The 22,704-nt window shown below is 50.5% G+C and overlaps 1 protein-coding gene across 2 annotated transcripts in view; it reads left to right on the forward strand.

The window, feature by feature from the left end:
* HYDIN (HYDIN axonemal central pair apparatus protein) overlaps positions 1 to 22,374 on the forward strand; it is a 401,019-nt gene extending 378,645 nt beyond the window's left edge. For both annotated transcript variants that reach the window (XM_032795387.2, XM_032795390.2), the window contains 11 exons: positions 515 to 684; positions 1,622 to 1,820; positions 1,990 to 2,148; positions 5,484 to 5,764; positions 6,226 to 6,445; positions 7,145 to 7,357; positions 13,564 to 13,727; positions 16,726 to 16,876; positions 17,210 to 17,440; positions 20,470 to 20,694; positions 21,560 to 22,374. In XM_032795387.2, the coding sequence (XP_032651278.1) occupies positions 515 to 684; positions 1,622 to 1,820; positions 1,990 to 2,148; positions 5,484 to 5,764; positions 6,226 to 6,445; positions 7,145 to 7,357; positions 13,564 to 13,727; positions 16,726 to 16,876; positions 17,210 to 17,440; positions 20,470 to 20,694; positions 21,560 to 22,048 (2,502 nt within the window). In that variant the 3' untranslated portion in view covers positions 22,049 to 22,374. The remainder of the gene's footprint in view (positions 1 to 514; positions 685 to 1,621; positions 1,821 to 1,989; positions 2,149 to 5,483; positions 5,765 to 6,225; positions 6,446 to 7,144; positions 7,358 to 13,563; positions 13,728 to 16,725; positions 16,877 to 17,209; positions 17,441 to 20,469; positions 20,695 to 21,559) is intronic.
* Positions 22,375 to 22,704: the final 330 nt, after the last annotated feature.

Here is a 22,704-nt window from a genome sequence, read left to right on the forward strand (position 1 = left end):
CTGACATTGAAAAACAGGGCGCCCCACCTGGATCCACACTGGGCATCAGAGCTGAATGCCACGACAAGCTGCAGGCCTGGGACCGTCCAAGGTAGCGGATGGCACCCACCAAAAGCAGAGTTTCTGATTCCACCATAGTCCTAGGGGCACTAACACGGTGTCTACTGGGACCTTCCTGTTAGACACCTGCTGGGGAGCAAGACTCTGCTCTGAGACTGAGCAGTGTGGCCATGGCTTGTTGTGCTGCAAACTGACAGCTACCAAAATCTTTATAGACAGTGATGAAATTCCCCTTAAATGTTAACTCATTAAGCCAAGGGATCTCTCTTTTCACACTCCATGTTCAGTTCCTGCTGCCCAAGCTTTTCTGGGCTGTCACCGCTGCAGGTTCCCATGGGTGCTGGTCTCCCACCGCAGGGCAGCAGCATCTGTGTGAGTGCATCCCCTGTATCACTGGGTCACTCTTCCTGGCAGAGTCTTCAGCAAGGCACCTTGTGGCCTCTTCTCTCCCCAGATCAGCAACGGGCCCACGTTTAGCTGCATCCTCCTGGCTTCTGTGGTGATGCCCACAATCCACTTCTCCTTTACCAAGCTTGACTTCGGAACCTGCTTCATCTACTATGCTGGGATGCCCCCTGCCAGACACATCCTTACCATCACAAACAAGGAGGCCAAGGAGATTAGGTAGGGCAGTGGTGGAACACTAGCTACCCATGTTAGTACCTTCCCTGGTCCAAGTCAGAGAGTGCAGAGTTCGAGCATGGATCTCCCACATCCCAGAGGAGCGCCCTAATCACCAGGCTATTGGCTATTCTGGGGTGACAGTCTCTGTCTCTGGATTTGGCCAGAAATTCCATCCTGGCCTTGATAAACCTTCCCAATGGAAGTTTCATGGAAACTAACCCTTTCCCATCACAGATCAGAATTTTCCCACAGAAAACCATTTTATCAAAGAAATCCTGACCATTACTATGTATATGCCCCATGAACCAGGGCAGTGCTGTTATTCCCATTGTACAGATGTGGGAACTGTGGCACACAGAGGCTCAGTGACATGGTCACACAGGAAGTCTATGGCAGAGGAGGGAAGCAAACCCATGTCTCCCCAGTCCCTATCTAGTACCCTCGCCACTGGGCCATTTTCCTAGGGTGAGAGGGCAGGTGCATCTGTAGTCAGCTTCCAGATTGCCTAATAGGCACATAAATCACACAGAAAAGGACACATTTTCCTAGGTGAGAGACCCTCTTTTCTGTTTTCATGTGAGATAAGAGGGTGCCTTCAATCACTGACCTGTATAAAAGAAGTGCATTCAGCCGGGGGAGTCCTGCCAGGCGTTTTCCCCCAGGACGACCTGAAGATGCCCGTATTTACTTCCCTTTAGGGTTATGTTCATCAGAACAGACCCACTTCAACCCTGCTGGCATTAAGCAGACCCAGCTTCCATTGCCATCAGGCTGGATTTGTCTCAGTTTGCATAGCTAGCAGAGCAGGGTGGACCACTGGCAACTCCTCTGGATGAAAATGAATGGATATGGTCAAAGCGGGAGGGGGGACAGCTCTCAGGTACTGAACGGTCACCAGCCAAACATTCAGAAAGGGTTTTTTTCTGGCCTTCCACAGCTTAGACTGCTTGTACACCAACACTGCCCACCTTGAGGTGAGCTTCCAGGCTGAAGTGCTGAGTCCTGGAGGGAAGATGGAGGTGCCAATCACTTTCTATCCCCGAGAGGCCGTTTCCTACCACGATATCATCCCCTTTGAAATCAATGGGCTTTCCCAACAGACCATTGAGGTCCTGGGGAAGGGCACGGAGATGAAGGTGAGATCAGACCACTGTTCTCTAGCTCCATATGTCACACAATCAGAGTGAATCTCTTTCTCCTTTCCTCAGTCATCCACCCTTTGCCATTCTCTTTCCCCCTTTCCCCCATACCCCTGTTACCGATGCTCGCGTCTTCCCCATCCTGTTGTTGTTCTCCTGCCCACAGATTGACATCTTGGAACCGCCCAGCAAAGTGGTGAGATTGGGCGTGCTGTCTGTTGGACAAACTATGAAGAAGACTGTCACAATAGTGAACAATAGCGTTGCCCTTCTCACTTTTAACCTAACTTTCATGTTCACTGTTCCGGAGCTGCTGGAATCTAAGGTAAGGCCTGTTCTTCAACTGAGGTGCTCTTTATCTTGTCAATTATTGGTTAGTTGTACTGCCAGCGTAGCGAGGGGCCCAGTCATGGCTAGGCACTGTAGGTAGTCTGACCTACTGGGTAGCTATTATTAGAGTTTACAGGCAAGATGACATGGTCTGGCAGAGCTCAGCTGCCGAAAGACTGGCCACAGCAGTACAGGTAGTTGGGGAGTGAGTCTCCCGCTGTATGCGGCAGAGACGCTCCCCTTAGGAAGACCTGCAGAACTCGCAATTGTTTTATTGCAATATCACAAACACTACAATGTAGCAAGAGAGACAGAGAGAATATAACCCCCAGAACTTGCATTCTCACACCAGTCTTTGCACACAGCCCTTGAGTAGGTAAGATGACCCACGAGAGGTCCTTGCCCTGGCAGGGTGCAGGAGTGCCTGGACAGAGTGCCACCTTGAATCATAGATGGTGCTAATGCCTAACTCGTATTCAGTAGGGTTCTCAGCCCTTTTCCTTCTCCGTTTCCTCACTCTACTGATGTTTGGGTACCCTTCTTCCGTAGGTTACTAGGTCTTTTACTTCAAGCTTATTAGCAAAAACATCCCTCAGTTACCATGGCATTCTCATGACCGGACATCTGCTAGATATTCCTAACTTAAAATATCTAAAGCTGGTATAAATGCACCTTGTCATTACCTGTCAGCAATTCAGCAACACTTGCTTATAACAGCACTCTGTCTTGTGACGACCTGCGATACAGGGTCACTTACTGGTTAGTTGCTTACATAGACGATTCATGTCTCCCCATACCGGAGGGGGATAATCTAAAGGGGAGAGCATGTGACTGCCCCACATGTCGCCTCTGCCCAGAGACCTCCCCCGTGCCCAGCACAGGGCTCCTGTGCTTTCCTCACCCCACATTACCTGCCCGGGGGGGGGAGGGGCTCTGTCCTTCTTCTGCTGCACTTGCCCCCAGCATGTTCGACTGCTCTCCCAGACAGCTGGGCCGGGCAGGGAGCAGGAGGGAGCCGCTTCTGACACAGCTGAAGCTGGCTGCTCTCGATCTGAAAGTGAGGTGAGGAGGCAGCAGCGGCCTGCTCCCTGCCTGGGCTCAGCTGCCAGTGATGGGCCAAGCATGCCAGGGAAGGGGGCTCTGGCTTGCTCAGCCCATCCCCAGCAGCTTGGCCTGGGTGGGGGGCAGCCCCCCATTGCCACCTCTCCAGCCAGGCTCTCTCAGGCAGCTGCTGCGCTGTACAGAGTAGGGATCCAGCAGCTGGCGTGAGAAATGTCCAGGCCTGCAGGGACAGGAGCCAAATGTGCCAGGGGGCAGGTGCAGCGTGAGGACAGCGCCCCTCTCCCTCCCCGCACCCAACAGACCAATCTGGGGGGCACATTGCTCTGCACCACCGCCCCCATGCATCACCTCTGGTTGCTTATGTTGAGTTTTTAGGCCTTAGTTACTTTGGCTAAGCTATTATATTACAGGCTTGCAGCCTGTAGGCTTTTGCATGACTGCTTTGAGCCATACCTAGATCTTATTCATCCTGTACCCATATAGCTATAGCAGCATAGCCGGCTACATGGACAAACACTAAAAGGCTGGTCCCTGCCCACAAGAACTTGGATTCCTTTGTGCTGATTAATTGAACATATGGACTCCAAGGTTCGGTTACAGGCTTCCTGGACATGCAAGACAATGACTTTGAGATCTACAGTAGTAACTAGCCCATCTGCTGTGAGGGTAACGAGGCTCCCATCCTGAGAGTTCCCTCTGCGCTAGCTTAGCATATGAATTCATACAGTAATGAACTCAAAGCCTTTGACCTAAGGACTTTGGATTTTCCATCACTCTGAGAGCGATGAATCACAGACGCTAAAGGGTTAAAGCAGAATATGTTCAAACAGTCCACGAAGAGTGTGACCCAGCCTTAGCTTCTTCAGGGTTTCCACTTCCCTGTTCTGAATTACATGTTTCAGTGATGTTTGCCAGCAGGAAAGGGATGGAAGGCCCTGGGGCTTAATAGGGTCTGGCGCCTTGCACCTTTACAGTGCACGTTCAAATCCAGCTCCGGCTAGAACTGACCAGAAAGCTCTGCTGACCGGAGGCTGTTTTGTGACGTGTGAAATGACTCAGTCCAGTTTCCTGTGAAGAAGTGTTAATAGCATAAGAAAACACACTCCTGCAATTGGCTCGAATTGTTGCCTTTATTGCCAGTCTTAGCAAATCAGCTAAGGTATGAATTGGCCCTGGAGACTGAACTATCCTGTGACCCCTAAAATTGATTTCTCCAGGTCAAGAATGAAGCACATTAATACATCTCAGCTACCAATCCCAATCTGGACAAATACCTCATAATCCACCTCCTGGCTACTAATTCCCTCCCCAGCCACTAACCATCTCCAACTTGCAGATTTGCCTCCTTCCTCCCCTTTTCCAGACTAGAGCTCCAAACCATTTCCCAGCTGTCAGAATCCGTCCTGAAAACTCCAGGCACATCTCCCCACTAGAATTGCTGCCAGCCCCTGAGCACCCCGATTCCAGGTGTGATTCTCCTGGAAAAGACACAGCATTTTAAGGATCAATAAAGAAATGACTATTCAATATGATACAGTCGCCATGCCAGACCCTCCTGAAAGCTGTGACCAGAACTCCAGGATGGGGAGAGCAGTGGGACTTGAATATACAGAAAGAATGGACCAAAACATATTGAAGAGGACTGATAACAGCTTCTCTAAAGCATTAAGGGTTAGAGTGGTTCTGCTTAGGGTAGAGGTGGGCTTGGGCAAAGGCTCTATATACAAACTCCCACCACTGAACCCGGAGGAGATGCAGATCTGGATTTGAATTTTGAGTTTCAGTCCCATCTATGGGTTAGATTTGTTTATGGAGTTAGGTAACAACAACATGGGACATGGCGCAACACTGACGAATAGAAGAGGAAGTTTCCTCCAATGGTCCAGTTCTGCCATTGACTCATTGCTGAATCTTGGGTGACTTTGGACAAGTCACTTCTGTAAACTAAAGCTAACTCATCTCCCAGGGGTCCGTCAAGCATTTCGAGATCCTTGGATGGAAGATGCTATGGAAGAGCAAGTATTTTCCCTCCTTCCCACCCATCCACCAAACAGGTCCATTCTTGGCATAGATGTAACGGCAGCTGAGGAGAGGCACTATAGGGACATACTATTCCAGGGAGCGATTGGGATTGGGCTAATGATGATGAGAGCAGCACAGGAATGACACTAAGTAGCTCTGGGAAAGCTCTCCTGTTACTCTCAATAGCTCTTGAGGGCTCTATGTTCCCAGTTGTCAAACATCACCTTTGGCCATCTGTCTGGGCAGGTTCTCAGCTTGTCTCCATCCAGCGACATAACTCTGAAGCCCAAAGGGGGCACCTGCAGCGTAGAAGTGACTTTCTCCCCAAAGTGCCGCATCCCGCAGTTCACAGAGGAGGTGATGCTCGAGTGCATGGGGCTGCTGCGCTCCTTCTTTGTGGTGCGGGGCTGCTGCCAGGGCATTGAAGTGAGCTTGGACCAGGATCATATCCCCTTTGGGGCAGTGGTGCAGCGGAGCCAGGCTTCCCGGCGTGTCCTCATGCAGAACACGGGAGACATAGGAGTCAGGTGATGTAGCATCCTTGTACAAGCCCTATTCCACTGAGGGTTGTGGTGAACCTGAGCCCCAGGAGATCTTTACTAGAGCCGTGTTGTCCCCAGAACCCAGAGATAGCAGAACAGTATGTAGCCTGCCTTCAGGGTGGTGGAACATGGCCTCCCTGCAGGCCCAGTTCTGTAGCCCCCACTGTTGTTGAGATACTCACGCAAGCCAAATCATCCCATTTAGCTCAGTGCCAGTGCACGCTGCCGCGTGTCTAAGGGCTGCAGACTTGGACCTACATGTCTGTGAAGGCCCATAGCCCCCTTCATGCTATTGCCCAAGGGCTGTATCTCTAGCTGACTGACAGCACAGAAAGTCATAGAGATGCTGAGAGAACCGTGCTCCCATCTTTCCCAGCACGGCCTGGGATGCATGGTGAGCCCAGCTTTAAATCTCTCCTTTTCTTCTTTGTGCTTTTCTTGGAAAGATTTAAATGGGACATCAAGAGTTTTGAGCCAGATTTCTCCATCAGCCCAGCGGAGGGTTACCTCTCCCCAGGCATGGAAGTCCCCTTAGAAGTGACCTTTCATCCCTGTGAGCTGAACCCGGATATCCACTATGACAACCTGCAGTGCTGCATCCAGGGCAGTGAAGCGCTCAGGCTCACTCTGACTGGATGCTGCGTGGTGGTGCCTATGACAAAAGAGGTAACTTAGCAGAGAGGGACTCGCTGTGCCATTCCCCAGACCAGCCTAGAAGCTGGCTTGGTTCCCAGCCCAGCAGTGTAGCTGTGAATGCACAGCATATTCCCCCAGTGTCCAAATGGGAACAGCAAGAGCTCAGGTGGAAACTGCTGCAGGACAGAGCTTTAATTCTAGGGCTAGGTCCAAGTGAGGATCTTCCAACTTCCATAATGACACAGACTTCATGCCCAGCTCTGTAGCTCCAGTGTGGGCCTGGCAGCACCCTGTGAAGGGAGGGGCCATGAATGGGAGCTCTGGCACTGACGGACATTTCCTGAGTGCCGGATCCCCCAGGCCTCCTGAATTCCAAAAGCAGAACTCAAACCAAACCAAGCAGCCAGTTCACAAAGGAGACTGTAATTGATCCCTGCCCGTTCTGCAGCACTTACAATGAGTAGCCCCACTGCCTTCAGCAGACCTGCTTGTGTTAATAAAAACTGCACAATTGGGCCCTCCATGAAAATCTGCACAATGCTCTTATAAGGGAGAGCTCTGTTTCTGTGTTTATACATGCCTGCCTCCCTGTCTGTCCTCCACACCTCTCCCTTTCGTGTCTCTGCATATGGGTGAGGAGTACCTGCACCCCCCCACACCACAATGCCATAGGTGAATGGAATGGATTCCCTACGGGGGATGCGGTTTCTCTGTGTTCCTCTGTTGCAGGTGATGAATTTCACATGTCAGGTGCGTGGAAAGCACACCCAGACTATCATGCTATCCAACCGGAGCAACCAGTCATGGAACCTGCAGCCCATCATTGAGGGGGAACAATGGAAAGGTCCTGAATTCATCAGGGTAGAGGCCCATCAGCAAAACAAGCCCTACGAGATCACTTACAGACCCCTCACCATGAACGTGGAGAACAAGAAGCATCAGGTATGTGAGCTGTGAAGGTGTAAGAGCACTGGCAGCCATTTCTTTTATTGCACCAGACCTTTGTAACCACTCCTAGAGACCTGATAACACAGAGTACTAATTCTGAGAGAGTAACCGGTGTATCAAGCTTTCAAACAAAGATTTTCACAGGATTTGAGTGTTGAAATGAGCCCCATCCATCCGGGTGATGTCATAAGTATGGCCATACTGGGTCAGACCAATGGTCCCTCTACCCCAGTAGTCATATCTGACAGTGGCCAATGCCAGATGCTTCAGAGGGAATGGACAGACTAGGCAGTCATGGAGTGATCCATCCCCATCATCCATTCCCAGCTTCTGGCAAACAGAGGCTAGAGACTCTTCAGAGCATGGTTTTGTGTCCCCGCCCATCCTGGCTAATAGCCATTGAGGGACCCATCCTGTATGAACTTATCTAGTTCTTTTCTGAACCCTGTTATAGTCTTGGCCTTCACATCATGTCATGGTATCCCTTGCACTGAGGAGACCCCTCTGGGAGAAGGGACACTAGTTATTAGGGAGAGATAGGCAATGGTAATGAAGAAATCAATTATTATAAATACTGATAGCTGGGTTTGTGATGGCTGGGAGAACTGCATGCTGAATTGCCTGTCAGGCGCAAAGATTGCGGACCTCGCAATACATCTAGATACACTTATTTGCAGTGCTGGGGCAGATTCAGTGATCCTGGTTCATGTAGATACCAATGACAGGGAAAAGTAGGAGAGAGGTCCTGGAGGCAAAATTTGGATTGAAGTCCAGGATCTCCACAATAGCGTTCTCTGAAATGCACACAGAGCTGAGAAGACGGGCATAACTACAGGATCTCAATGCATGGATTAGACAATGGTGTTTGGAGGAGAGATTTAGATTTATTAGGAACTGGGGATCCTTTGGGGAAAGGGGGATCCTATATAGGAAATATGGGCTCCACCTAAACTAAAACAGAGCCTAATTGCTGGCATGTAAAATTAAAATTACTCATGGTTGTAGAGCAATTTTTCAGCGAAGGGCTGGGGAAAAGCCGACAGGTCCAGAGCAGCACGTGGTTCTGACATCCACAGGGGAAGATTTATTAATGAGGATTCTCCTAGTAAAGAGGAGAAGATAGAAGTTGATAAAGTATAGGTAGGAACCAAAGAGAAACAGTCAACCAAAGAAGTTCAGTTACATCCCAGGAAGGCAGACAACTAAATACAGGATTGACAAATGTTATACATGCTTGTGTGTGAATGCTAGAGTCTAAACACCAAAATGGGTGAACTTGAGTGCCTAGTACTAAATGAGCATATTGATATACTAGGCATCACAGAAACTTGGTGGAATTATGTTAATCAATGGGACACGGTTATACCAGGGTACAAAATATATCGGAAGGACAGAGCAGGTTGTGCAGATGGGGGATGAAAGTGAGCATAGGGTCAAATATAGTAAAAATCTGAATCAGTACCATCAAATCTCTATGGATAGAAATTCCATGCTTTAATAAGAATATAGCAGTAGGAATGTACTACCAACCACCTGACCAGGATAGTGATGGTGACTGTGAAATGCTCAGGGAGTTTAGAGAGACTACAAAACCAGAAAACCCAATAATAATGGGGGATTTCAACTATCCCCCTATTGACTGGGAATATGACACAGCAGGATGGGATGCAGAGATAAAATTCTGAGATATAATTAATAACTGCTTCTTGGAGTGGCTAGTCCTGGAACACACCAGGGGAGAGGCAATTCTTTATTTAGTCATAAGTGCAGAACAGGATTTGGTTCAGTGAATATAGCTGAACCATTCATTAATAGTGACCATAATGTAATTAAATTTAACACCCTTTTAGGAGGAAAAATACCAAAGAAACACCCACGGTACCATTTAACTTCACAAAGGGGAACTACACAAAAATGAGGAAGCTAGTTAAATGGAAATTAAAAGGAACAGTCACAAGAGTACAAAAATACCTGCAAGCTGCATAGAAACGTTTTAAAACCACCATAATAGATGCTCAAAGTAAACATATTCCCCACATGAAAAAATAAACAGCAAGAGGACCAAACAACTGCCACCATGGCTGAACAACAGAGTCAAAGAAGTGGTTAGATACTAAAAGGCATCCTTTAAAAATTGGAAGTCAGATCCTCCTGAGGAAAATAGAAAGGAGCAAAAACTCTGGCAAGTCAAGTGCAAAAGTATAATTAGGGAGGCCAGAAAATAATATGAAGATCAACTAGCAAAAGACACAAAAACTAAAAGCAACATTTTTTTTAAAGTCCATCAGAAGCAGGAAGTCTGCCAAACAGTTAGTGGGGCCACGGGATGTTTGAGATGCTAACGGAGCACTCAGGGAAGGGAAGGCCACTGCAGAGAAGCTAAATGAATTATTTGCATTGGTGTTCAATACTGAGGATATGGGGGAGATCCCCACACCCGAGTGATTCTTTTTAGGTGACAAATCTAAGTAACAGTCCAAGGTTGAGGTGTCAACAGAGGAGGTTTTGGAACAAATTGATAAATTAAACAGTAATAAGTCACTGGACCCAGGTCTGAAGGAACTCAGATATGAAACTCCTAACTGTGATTTGTAACCTATTGCTTAAATCTGCCTCTGTCCCAGATGACTGGAATGTAAAGCCAATTTTTTAAAAAGGCTCCAGAGACGAACCTGGCAATTGCCGGTAAGTCTCATTTCAGTACCAGATAAACTGGTTGAAACTATAGTAAAGAAGAGAAATATCAGACACAGAGATGAACACGGTTGTGACCAGGGACCCAGACGGGCCACAATGAGGATATTCAATTAGGGCAAACTGCAAAGAATGGGGCAGACAATTCCCAAAGCTGGTGATTATTCCAATACTTAGATCCACCAAGTTAGCCACAAAACAGTTTCTATAATATCCTACTGGTTACACAGAAGTCAAAACACAATTCCCTTAAAAGCAACCCAGCCTTTGGGCTCCCTCCCAGACAGCCCAGTCATTTCTACCAATCCCAAAAGATCAGACACATTGCCTCCCAGGTTAATGACTATTTCAGATCCTACCCAAATACACGCTCACAGCAAATACACGCTTGTTAACTAAACTAAAATTTATTGAAAAAGAAAAGAGAGTGAGTAATGGTTAAAAGATCAGTATCCATACAGACATGAGTACCTTTCTGAGATAAGTACCGTTCTGAGATCAGTATCCATACAGACATGAGTACTGTTCTGAGATCAGTTTCATAGCAGAGATGGGGAGCTTTGGAGCTGCATATAGTTCTTAGAATTAGTCCATAGGTTCAGGCCAATGTTCCATACACAGGGTGATCCAGATGGGACTGGAGATCTCAGTCTTATGACTCAACCTTCCCCCGCATGAAGCATCAAGTGGATCTGAGATAAAAGGATCAGGTCCCAAGAGTTTTTATACCGTTTTCTGGAAGGCTGTGATAGCCTCTTTACAGCAGGGGTTCCTTGGGTGAAGAATAGCAGCTCTGAAGTAGAACTAACTATCTTCTATGCATACCCGAGTAATTAGTTGCATTCCTCAGCTTAAGGTAATTATCCATTAAGCAGTTTATAGACAATTTACCACAAACTTTAAAATAAAATATAGACAATGGTGTTATCACTCCCACGTTCCATCTAAATGTTAATATTCCCCTTTGATCTCTGAATCAATAGAATACACCTCTCCCCTGATATAACACAAATGTGGCAAAGCAGTGCTCTGAGGGGCAGGGCTGTGTGCTCTGGTGGATCAAAGCAAGTTCAATATAATGTGATAAGCTTTTTTGGCTCCTGAGAACAGTGTTATATTGGGGTAGAGGTGTATCAGGGTTGGAAGGGACTTCAGGAGGTCATCTAGCCAACCCCCTGCTCAAAGCAGGACCAGTCCCCAGATAGATTTTTACCCCAGTTCCCTAAATGGCCCCCTCAAGGATGGAACTCACAACGCTGGGATTAGTAGGCTAATGCTCAGACCACTGAGCTATCCCTCCCCCCAAACTATACTAACAGCAGGAACTGTCTGTTTACATGGCTAACCTCTAGCAAGCTCTAAGTAAACACATAGAATTAGTATTACCTCTAACTTCTAACAATACAGGTTTGCATTTCAAAGCGCTAGTCCACTTAGCGTGGCTATAGTAACTAGCTCTGTGTAATAGCCCTAATTAACATTTACATACTTTTCTAACGTGTCTATAAAGGTTGGATTTGGGTCATTTACCCTGCTGGTTGCTTAAACCTTTCAGGCCCAGCATCACAACAGTATATTGGAAAGAGTCAACCTGGTTTTTGTGAAGGGAAATCATGCCTCACCAATCCATTAGAATTCTTTGAAGGTGTCAACCAGCATGTGGACAATGGTGATCCACTGGATAGAGTGTACTTGGGCTTTCAGAAAGCCTTTGGCAAGGTCCTCACCAAAGACTTGTAAGCAACGTAGGCTGTCATGGGATAAGAGGGAAGGTCCTCTCATGGATCGGTAACTGGCTCAAAGATAGGAAACAAAAGGTAGGAATACACGGTCAGTTTTCACAGTGGAGACAGGTAAATAGCAGGGTACCCCTGGGGGGGTTAAATAGTAGTATCTGTACTAGGACCCGTGCTGGGCAGCTTATGAATAGGGGTAAACAGTGAGTCTCAAAGTTTGCAGACAATACAAAATTACTCAAGATGGACTGGTAAAGTCCAAAGCTGACTGTGAAGGGTTACAAAGGGATCTTGCAAAACTGGGTGACTGGGCAAGAAAATGGCAGATGAAATTCAGTGTTGATCAATGCAAAGTGATGCACATTGGAAAACATCATCCCAACTGTACATATAAACTGACAGGGTCTACATTAGCTGTTGTTGAGAAACAGATCTTGGAGTCATCGTTGATCGTTCTCTGAAAACATTTGCTCAATATGCAGTGGCAGTCAAAGCAGCTAACAGACTATTAGGAACCATTAAGAAAGGGATAGATAATCAGAACATATAATAATGCCCCTATTGCATGGGGTTCTGGTGGCCTCATCTCAAAAAAGATTTACTAGAATTGGACAAAGTACAGAGAAGAGCAACAAAACTGATTTGGGGTGTGGATCAGCTTCCACCTGAGGAGAGATGGAAAAAACCAGGGACTGTTCAGCTTGGAAAAGAGAAAGCTGAGGAGGGATATGACTGAGGTCTATAAAATCGTGATTGGACTTGGCTGCTAGTCCATGCTGCCAAGACATCACTGCTATTGTTCTCAGAGCTCACTTGGATATGGCTGGACATGCTGCAGTCACCCCTCTGATTACAGTGTAGACAGACTTTGAGCTACTGAACCAGGACTGCACCAGGTGTGGCAGCTTTCACAGAGAGCAGCTGTTGCTGCCTGAATTAAGCACTGTGCCCCACTAAAAGGCCTCTCCAAGATGTCCCCCATACTTGGAGGTCACAGCCACTGCCCCAAGGAGGTTTGCTGGGGAATCTTTCTGCTGGTCCAAGGATGCCGGTCTGCAGCCTACTAGCAGCTCCCTGGGAGTGCTGAAGAGGGAAGGGAAGGGCGGGTGTGCAGGGGAGGCAGGCTATAAATCAGGAGTGAGGATGGAGGGAGGCTGCACACTCTCACCTGGGGAATCTGCAGGAGAGAGACTTGTCTGGGAGCTGGAGCATCATGGCAGGGATAATGAGGGCCATGGGAGAAAGCTCACCATTCCCCAGCTTTATTAGCAATGGTGACTGCCAAGACTGCTTCTAAGGCAACTGCTGGAGACGTTGGGGCGCAGAACCCGGGATGCAGATCTGCACAGAGTACAGCTCACTTTTGCACTCCGCTGCTGCTACTATATCTCTGGGCACGGCCAGTCCCTTTGCCAGCTGCGCACAGCCGCAGAGTGACTGTACCGCAGCTGAGAATCAGCATAGTGCAATGACAGCCTGACCCCGCCTGCTTTTCTCCAGCCATGCCACCTCTTCTCTGCCACACCAGCAGGAGGGATGAGCAGTAGAGTAGGAACCCCCTCTATTGATTCTTCACCGTTGCAGGATCAGCCTTGCATTGGGGTGCGTCCTTCGGGGCTGGTGGAAATGGCTGGCTTACCCTGGCAGTGCAGCACAGAGCAGTTGTCCTCATACCAGCAGCTCTGGCCCATGCATGTATGTGCTCAGGAGAGAAGCTGAACGGGGACCCTGAAGGCAGGGGAACCTACCAACCTTTTGCATTGTCTCTAGGGCTCCATCTTCTTTCCGCTCCCCGATGGGACAGGTTTGCAGTACCTCCTGCAGGGGACTGCAGAGCCCCCTAAGTCTTCAGGGACCATTGCCCGAGAGGTGCCGTGCAAAACTACCTACACCGAATTGCTCCCCATCGCGAACTGGCTGAACAAGCCACAAAGGTAAACTGGGATGAGCCTAGCTGTTCACAGTTAGCAGCACCGAGCGGGGCTCTCCAGACTGGTGTTACCCTGACAACTCCCAGCCATCAGCCAGTGTGTGCTGTGACTTGGTTCCCAGAAAGCCTCTGAGAGACTGTCTAGGCCACAAGTTTGCAGGCACTCAGACTGGCCCTTATTCCTCTCTCAGGAAGCATGGACCTGGCTGACAGTCAGCTCTGCTTTGCGGGGGGTTATGCCAATAAACTCCATCTCCCTCCCCATAGTAGCTGGGGGAAAATTTGCCCAACAGTTTGGCAAGGCAAGAGCTTTCTAGAAACAATACGTGATTAGGCCTTCAGCAAGCTTGTCACAGGGACATCACCCATCCCCGCCATCTGTAATAACACTCTGCCTTAGGCCTAGCAACTACCTGTGATCCATCACATACTACCCCACGGGCTGAGCAGACTGTGGCCTAGGAGCCCTATGCTCCAGGGACTGGAGCTGGCATCCATTGCCCTAGCTCATAGCCCCTCTGCCCTGTGGGCAGGACCAGCGCCAGGGTTTCTCGCACCCTAGACGCATGGCCATTTCGCCGCCCCACGCGCCGCTCCTGCGGCTCCGGTGGAGCTGCTGCAGCTGTGCCTGCGGGAGGTCCACCGGAGCCGCGGAACAACAGACCCTCCGCAGACACGACTGCAGCAGGTCCACCGAAGCTGCCTGCCGCCCCCTCTGGCAAAATGCCGCCCCCTAATAATGCTGGCACCCTAGGCAATTGCCTAAGCTGCCTAAATGCAGGCGCTGGCCCTGCCTGTGGGTGCTCGACCCCCACCCACTCCTGGCCCCATCCCTGCCCCACTCTCGCCCCGCCCCAACTCCACCCTTTTCCCCAAGTCCCGCCCCATTCCGCCTCTTTACTGCCTTCTCCCCGGAGCGCACCATGTCCCCACTCCTCCCCCTCCCTTTCAGAAAGTCCTAAGCGCTGGCAAACAGCTGTTAGGCAGCGAGTGGGAAGCGCTGGGAGGGGGAGAAGGAGGCAATGGGGGGGTGGGGGAGGGAGCTCGGCTGCCAGTAGGTTCAGAGCGCCCGCTTATTTTTCCCCATGGGTGCTCCAGCTACGCAGCACCCACGGAGTCGGTGCCTAAGCCCTAGCTTATGCACTTCCCCCTGGGGTTCAGGAGATCCCACAGACCCTCGCCTGTTAGATAACAATGGACTCTACAGATGAGGATGACAAGGCCCCATCTGTGTTTCTTACAGATCAGAGAAATGAGCCAACAGGATTTGATCCATCCTCGTTAGAATTCAGACGGGTCACATGCAGGGCCGGCCTTTGGGGTGGGCCGTATGGGCCCCTGCCCAGGGCAGCCCGCCCAAGGGGGTGCCGTGCGCAGGGTTTGGATTCCCACCTGACCTGCTGCTGAGAGCCAGCTGGGCTAGCGGGGCTGGCAGGCGAGAGAGCAGCAGTGAGGGGCAGGGGCAGTTGGAGGAACAACCCAGAGCTGGGTGACTCCTCCAGAGCAGGGGTGCCCCCCCCCACTACACATGCTCAGCTGCTGCTGTTCCTGTCCTGCCCCCCACACTTCATCCCTGGAGGCGCCCCTGGCCACTCCACACTGGGAGTGTCTCCTGTCTGCTCTGCGGGGGGAAAGGGGGGCTGATGGCGGGGTGTCCCCCTCCCCCCACACATGTACCCCATTTCTCCTAAGCTAGGGTGACAGGACAAGGGGATCTGTGTGTGCTGCTGCCTCTCTGGGGCCCCGGGCGGCTGCTTGTGTCTGAACAAGCCGAGTTCAGGCTCCTGATCCTGAGTGATTTCTTAAAGAGACAGCGCAGTCACTCACTCAGGCGCACACACACTCCCCTCAACACAACACACACACACACACACACACACACACACACACACACACACACACACACACACACACACACACACACACACACAACACAACACACACACACACACACACACACACACACACACACACACACACACACACACACACCCCCCCAGGGCTCCCTGCATCCAGATCTCTTCCCCACCTACGCTGTGCTGCTGAGGCATCAGGTGCTCTCCTGGGAGCACTGACAGCTCCTTGTTCCCCGCTCGAGCAGCAGGCCAGTGGGGAAGTGAGCAGCAGTGCCAGCTGCTTTGTGCATCCAGGTCAGTTTCCCCATGTAGTTGCAGGAGGGGGATGCGGGGTTAGGGGCACAGGATGGAGGGGCAGGAGTTGGGGCACAGGACGGGCAGGTGTTGGGGTGCAGGAGGGCAGGGTTAGGGGCTCAGGAATGGAGTGCAGCAGTTAGGAGTGAAGGGGGCACAGTGCAGGGGTGAGGGGCACAGGAGGGGGCAGTTGTTGGGGTGCAGGAGGGGGCAGAGGTTGGGCATGAAGGGGGTGTAGGGATTAGGGGTACAGGAGGGGGAACAGGCATTAGGGGCAAAGCAGGCACAGTACAGGGGTTGGGGGTAAGGGAGGGTGGGGAGCCTGGGGAGCCCACAGGAGCCAGCAGCAATGAGGGGTGCCATGCACACACAAGCCAGGGGCACCAAAATGCAAGTTCGCCCAGGGTGCCATTTTCCCTAAAGCTGGCCCTGGTCACGTGGTTTGAAACCACAAAGCACATGTTGGATCAACTATTGAGGAGCAGAAGGGCCAGACCGTGCAGGGCCCAGGAATTGTGGGATAGCTTTGGTGGACTGTCCGAACACAAGCCTGGCTACAAGAGCCGCAGGGAAGTGGGCAGGCGTGATACTACAGCTGATCGTGGGCTCAGACCTCTACTCTGGGCGAGCCAGTCAGCCTGTGTTGTGAGGGGTGCGGGTGCATGTCACAGGGCTTTGTGGGCGTTAGGGCAGGGCGTAGCCATGTGTCAGCGCCCGTGTCCCTACTGCAGTGTAGACATACTCTCGCTGCACCAGTTGGACAGCCTGCTTAAACGTTTGCCACCTGGTGGATGTCTGGCTGTTTGCAGTGGACATGAGGCCTTTTGACCTTTCTCGTTTGTCTCTCCCCAGATTCCACGTGATAGTGGATGTGATCAAACCAGAAAAGCTGGACATCACCACCATGCTGAAGGGGCTGGATTACACGGAAGTGCCTGCCTCCTCCAAGAAGGACTATAAACTCACCTTCTTCTCTTACAAGGAAGGGCTATTCAGTGCCAAGGTAGACCACTCCCAGGCCCTGCGGCACTGCAAAGGAAAGGTTGCCTGCTGATCGCGTGTGGGGATGAGGGTGGGTGTCTCTAGGAGTCTAAACCAAAACACTGAAACTTTTGGGTGTCCAGAATGAAGAGACTGCTCTGGTAGTTGGGCATCTACAGTAAAGCTCCCCTGGAAGCTGATCAGGGCCCCTGTTCTCTGCCAGGTGTGCATGGGAGGCAGGTGGGAAGAGTCCAAGATGAGTTCATTTCTCCTCTGACCAGAACCAGCCCCCAGCCCAGAAGGAGCTCCCAGCTCCCCTAGATCTGACTGTTACCTCTTTTGTACTTGATTTCAGGTGACCTTTCGCAATGAGGCGACACAGGAGTACTTGTTCTACCTGGTCACGTTCAAGGCCATCCCTTCCGGTCCAGTCAGCACCATCGAGATGGTTACCCCTGTTCGGCAGAGCACGTCCTCATCCGTCAAGGTGGAAAACCCCCTCGTCTTCCCAGTAACGTTCACTACAGACTGCAAAGTGCCCGATGTCAACCTCCCGCCACAGTTCGTTGTGCCCGCCCAGTCTGAGGTAGGACAAAGCCTTGCACAGCAAACCTGCTTCCCCTGCTGTCTTCCCTCTGCAGTAGCGCAATTGCTGTGACCTTCAAGAATGTCAAGGCCAGCTACTGAGTCAGCTACCCCTGTGTCAGCCCCCTCCAGGGCAGTGCTGTCACAGGTAGCAATCACTGTGCTAACCGCTGTGCACTGGTTCCATTGCTTCTCCAAGTGCAATCCCACGAGGCTTCCGTCTGCCCTTCTGAGCACCATCTCTGTCCCCTGCCCAGGCCTTGGCTGCACTGAACACCCCAGCTCCCCGCACCCTTGTTCTGGGTAGGCCGAGAGCAGCGGAAGTGGGGTTGAGCTGCTCTCTGCTCTACCAATCTCCTTCACTGCCCCAGCTCCCCACGCCCAAAGAGCAAACGGACACACAAGTTGATGAAGAATACAGCTTTATTTTGGAAAATGGTTGCCGCTTTGTCTGCGGGCCAGTGGGGAGCTTTTCATTTTCCCTGGGGCAGATTCTCCACCAAGCAGGAAGGACATAATGAATAGTTAAGAGTCCTGTGGCACCTTATAGACTAACAGACATTTTGGAGCATGAGCTTTTGTGGCATGCTCCAAAACATCTGTTAGTTTATAAGGTGCCACAGGACTCTTTGCTGCTTTTACAGATCCAGACTAACACGGCTACCCCCTCTGATAAATGAATAGTTAATTCACAAACATACAGACATGGACAGGCACAGGCATCCCCCTCCCTCCTGCTTTACAGGGTTTGCCACAGCTCTCCACGCACTTCGTCAATGCATCCCCCACCCCCAAGAGCTGGGTGTGAGAAATGAGAAATGTTATTCTTTATATCCAGTAATTCCTAGAGACACGCACCCTTGTGGCTCAGCCTGTACAGACTTATCAAAGATAATCCCCGTCCCAAAATGCTGACGAGCCAGGCTCAGGGTGGATGGGGGGAAGAGATGTAACACGCAATCAGAGTGATCAGATCAATGAAACAACTTTTGTTAGCTCCACAATTTATTTGCTTTCTGTCCCCGTCTGGGGTGCAGGTGTGTCATTTCATCTTACGAATTGATAAATAATGAATTCACACCCCGTTTGCCCCATGCCCACCATGTAAACCCATGGTGCTGTAGATGATAAATGCACTGAGGAAGTGTAACCCACACACCTCCTGGTTGTGGTGGTCTGTCCCAGCTAATGGCACCGAGACCACTGGGAGAGATTAATTTATCTGCTCTACAGCCCTAGCTAAGGCCAGCCGGCTTTTATGCAGTAGAGGCCCATTTATTAAGCTCAAGAGGTCCCAGGTTTGATTCCAGCTGCCGACAACCAGCATCTGTTGGTGTTACACAAGTGAGCACTGATTGGGTTGCAAGGGCGCTGGGTGTTACAACAGCTGTTGACTGTGTCGTAGCTTTCCTACTCAGATTTGAACCTTAGCATTCATAAACTGAGAAGCTAGCATGAACCCTCTAAGCTTTTACCAGCTTAGATCTGATCTCGCTGCCACCAGCCAAGAATTTCCAGTGTCTTGGCTCACTCTGGTCTCCCCAAAACTTTCCCTGGGGGACCCCAAGACTCGGGCTGGTTCTTCACAGTAAATAAACCATTATGCCCTTCCCCCTCTCTCTCCCCAGACTTTCCTCTCTGGGCTAACCTGAGATACTGATGCAATCTCTCTTAATCACAATACAAAAGTCGTGTACTCCTCTATCCCAAAGAGACAACCCAAATACAAGAAACAAATGATTCTATCGTCTTCTCCCCTCCCACCAATCGCTGGCGTGCAGGCCTTTACCTACCGTAGATCTGACACAAGAGATTCCGCCATTCGTTCCTTAAGCTACCAGAGAGAAACTCAAAGAAGTCTAAAAAAAGCTTATTATAAAAAAGAAAAAAAAAAATACACATTGTATCATCTCACTTAAGTTGACTAAATATATACTAAAAGAAAAATATGAATACAGACTATTCAAAAGAAGATATACAATTAAACATCCAGAACTACTACACGTGTATAATACAAACAAAACATAAAAAAGCATTGTTTGCTACTTTGTATCACAACTTGAAACGAGTTAAAAGCTGAAGCATAGAAGAAGGCCTCTCTAGCCGAGAAGACGAGACAAAAGACACAGAGCTCACATGTCCTCCTGAGTTTTGAAAAAATCCAGTTTCCTGATTGGTCCTCTGGTCAGGTGTTTGGTTCCCTTTGTTAACCCTTTACAGGTGAAAGAAACATTAACCTTTAGCTATCTATTTATGACAGACTGTCCATGATGCAGCACACCAAGTGGTAATTTCTATCCGTGGCCTGGGAACTAACATTTCTGCTCTCACGCAGATGGACTAGGTTGGGGAGGGCAAACTTTTTGGCCCAAGGGCCACATCTGTGTGTGGAAATTGTATGGTGTGCCATGAAAGCTCTGAAAATTGCGGGTTGGGGTGCGGGAGGGGGTGAGGGGTCTGGCTGGGGGTGTGGGCTCTGGGGTGGGGCCAGAAATGAGGAGCTCAGGGTGTGGGAGGGGGCTCTGGACTGGGTCAGGGAGTTGGGGTGCCGGGGGGGTGAGGGCTCTGGGCTGGGACTGAGAGGTTTGGAGGGCAGAAGGGGGATCAGAGCTGGGGTGGGGGCTGGGGCACAGAGGGAGTCAGGGCTGTAGGCTCCGTGCAGTGCTTACCTCAAGCAGCTCCCAGAAGCAGCGGCCTCTCCTCACTCCGGCCTCTACAAAGGGGCACGACCAGGCGGCTCTGCACACTGCCTGTCTGCAGGAGCTGCCCCGCAGTTCCTAGCCAATGGGAGTAGCATGGGCAGCACTTGGGGCAGGGGCAGTATGAGGAGCCCCCTGGCTGCCCCTACACGCAGGAGCCAGAGGGGGGGACATGCCTCTGCTTCCGGAAGCTGCGTGGAGTGGGCAAGCCCCTGACCCCGCTCCCCGGCAAGAGCTCGAGGGCCAGATTAAAACGAGTGGAGGGCCAGATGCAGCCCCCGGGCTGTAGTTTGCCCACCCCTGGACTAGATTGTTTTCTCTTCCCCCCCAGGGGGTGCTCGTGTTCGAATTCCAGCCCCTAAAAGTCGGAGAGGTCAGTGGGCGCTTGGTGCTACAGAGCAGCGACTTGGGCTCCTTCCAGTATGACCTGAATCTGAAAGCCATTGCAGCTAGGCCAGAGAAGCCTCTGTACTTCCGTGCCATGCTGGGCAGCAGCCAGAGCATCACCACCAAGTTCATTAACTACACCCGTCAGAGAACGGAGTACACCTGCAAGGTGAGCAGGGCCCCGCTGCTCTGGGGCTGAGTAAGGAAGCCACCAGTGCTCAGGGGGTGGAGGCCAAACATTCAGCAGGCAACTCGGTCTACCTGTCCCATCAGCCCCCTTGAGCAGTACATGGCCCTTCAGCACTGCTCTGCCCTCCCCGCTGGAACCTTTCCTAGCTTGGCCATTGCAGGTGAATGGTGAGGTTGTGATGAATATAGCCAGCCTTCCCACTGACGTCACCGCCAAAGCTGAGCCTTCTGCAGGGACATCTTCCCCTGTGGGGTCACTCAGAGCTGCCATCACAGTGCAATGGTGCTTAGGGCGTCAGTGTGGCCTAGCGGACAGAGCGCTGAACTGGAGGCATGGGCTGTAGTCTCGGTTCAGCCACTGGCCTGCTGGATGACTGCGGACAAGTCACTTCCCTGCTTTGTGCCTCAGTTTCCCCATCTGTTAAAAAGGGTTGAATGTCCTATTTGTAAAATGCTTTGAGATCTACTGATGTGCTAGCTAGTGCTACTATTAGTCTAGAGGGAAGACATCCCCTTTTGTGGCAACGTTAGTCCTGGTGCTACTGCCCAAGGCAATAGAAGGTGCCTAAATCACAATGTTTAAGCCAGCCCCAGAGCCAAACTTTCCCAGAGTTTCAGTTGGGAGGGGGATATTTGAGCAGTCCCTGTATGCATTGAAAGGCCCCCCGTGAAGGGGGCTGGAATGTGCATTTCATGTAGAAAATGGTAAAGATCCTCCCATATATTTTGTATCAGGATCCTGTGATACTAAATTACCCTACTGCTGTTCCTGTTCCTGAGCTCTGGGGTACGTCAGACTAAAATGCCTTCTCTAAATCCAAGTGACGCCTTCTCTCCCCTTGCAGATCGACTGTTCAGATTTCCACACGGATAAAATCATCAGTGCAGCCGCAGGCTCTCAGGGGGGCACAGAGGTCAGTGTGGACGTAACTTATGAACCCTGCCAGCTGGGTGAATCAAGAGGAACTCTCATCCTGTCTTCACCCATTGGAGGAGAATACAGCATCCCGCTCTTTGGCGTGTCGGTGCCCCCCAAGCCTCAGGGCCCCTTTCAGATCAAAGCTGGCTCCAGCACGGCCATTCCCTTCAAGAACGTGTTCCTGCAGCACACAGCCTTCACCTACAACGTGGAGAACCCAGCCTTTACCATCAAGGCTGCTGAGACCATACGCTCCAAGAAGAACATCTTCATCACTGTCTGCTTTGAGGGGAACCCCACTGGCAGCAAGATGCCTGTCACCAGCAAGCTGGTCGTCTCCTGCGCCCGGGCATCAGGCATGGGGGCAGGCATTTCCTGGGTTTATTACTTGAAGGGCATAACCCCTGAGAAGTGACCTAGTGGCATGCATGCAGAGCAGCAGTGTCCCAGTCCCTAAACGGGCATTTCCCCTGCTTTGCTGAGCCACTCGCAACTCCAAGCGCAGTCATGCACCTCCTAGGATCTGAATTTGACTGGTCTTTATTTCCCTCCCCATCTCAGTACAGAATGGACTCGCTCTACAACACAGATGTGCCTTGGCAGTGAAAAGCAGCACCAGAGTCTCTTCACCACGGTTTTTGCCAGTACAGAAAATGTTTATAGGATCTGCACACTTACTGAAAGCACTGGGTGACTGCAGGATTGCATATGGGGCATGCACAGAACACACTCACCTGTTGTTGACAATTCTGAAAGAGCAGGCTGACAGATCTCGTTACTACTGAAGTGACCTGGCAATCGTGTCACTTGTCCTTGGCCTGATAATGTCACTGATCTGTTAGTCAAATTGTATGAAAGTTACGATATAGAGATCAGTGGGGAAGATCCCAGCTATCTGTGTATCTGGTCTGACTGCATGTGTCAAGACTCAGTCCATTTATCCCCCCTCAGTTGATAACCACCAATAGAATTGCCTTCATATTGCCTTCAAAGTACAAACCTTCCTGCCTGAAGGAGGATTCACTTAACTGTGGATTTATTAAAAATATATCTTGTGTACAAGCCACCAAA

The sequence above is a fragment of the Chelonoidis abingdonii genome, chromosome 19, assembly GCF_003597395.2.
Source record: "Chelonoidis abingdonii isolate Lonesome George chromosome 19, CheloAbing_2.0, whole genome shotgun sequence".
Classification (NCBI taxonomy): Eukaryota; Metazoa; Chordata; order Testudines; family Testudinidae; genus Chelonoidis; species Chelonoidis abingdonii.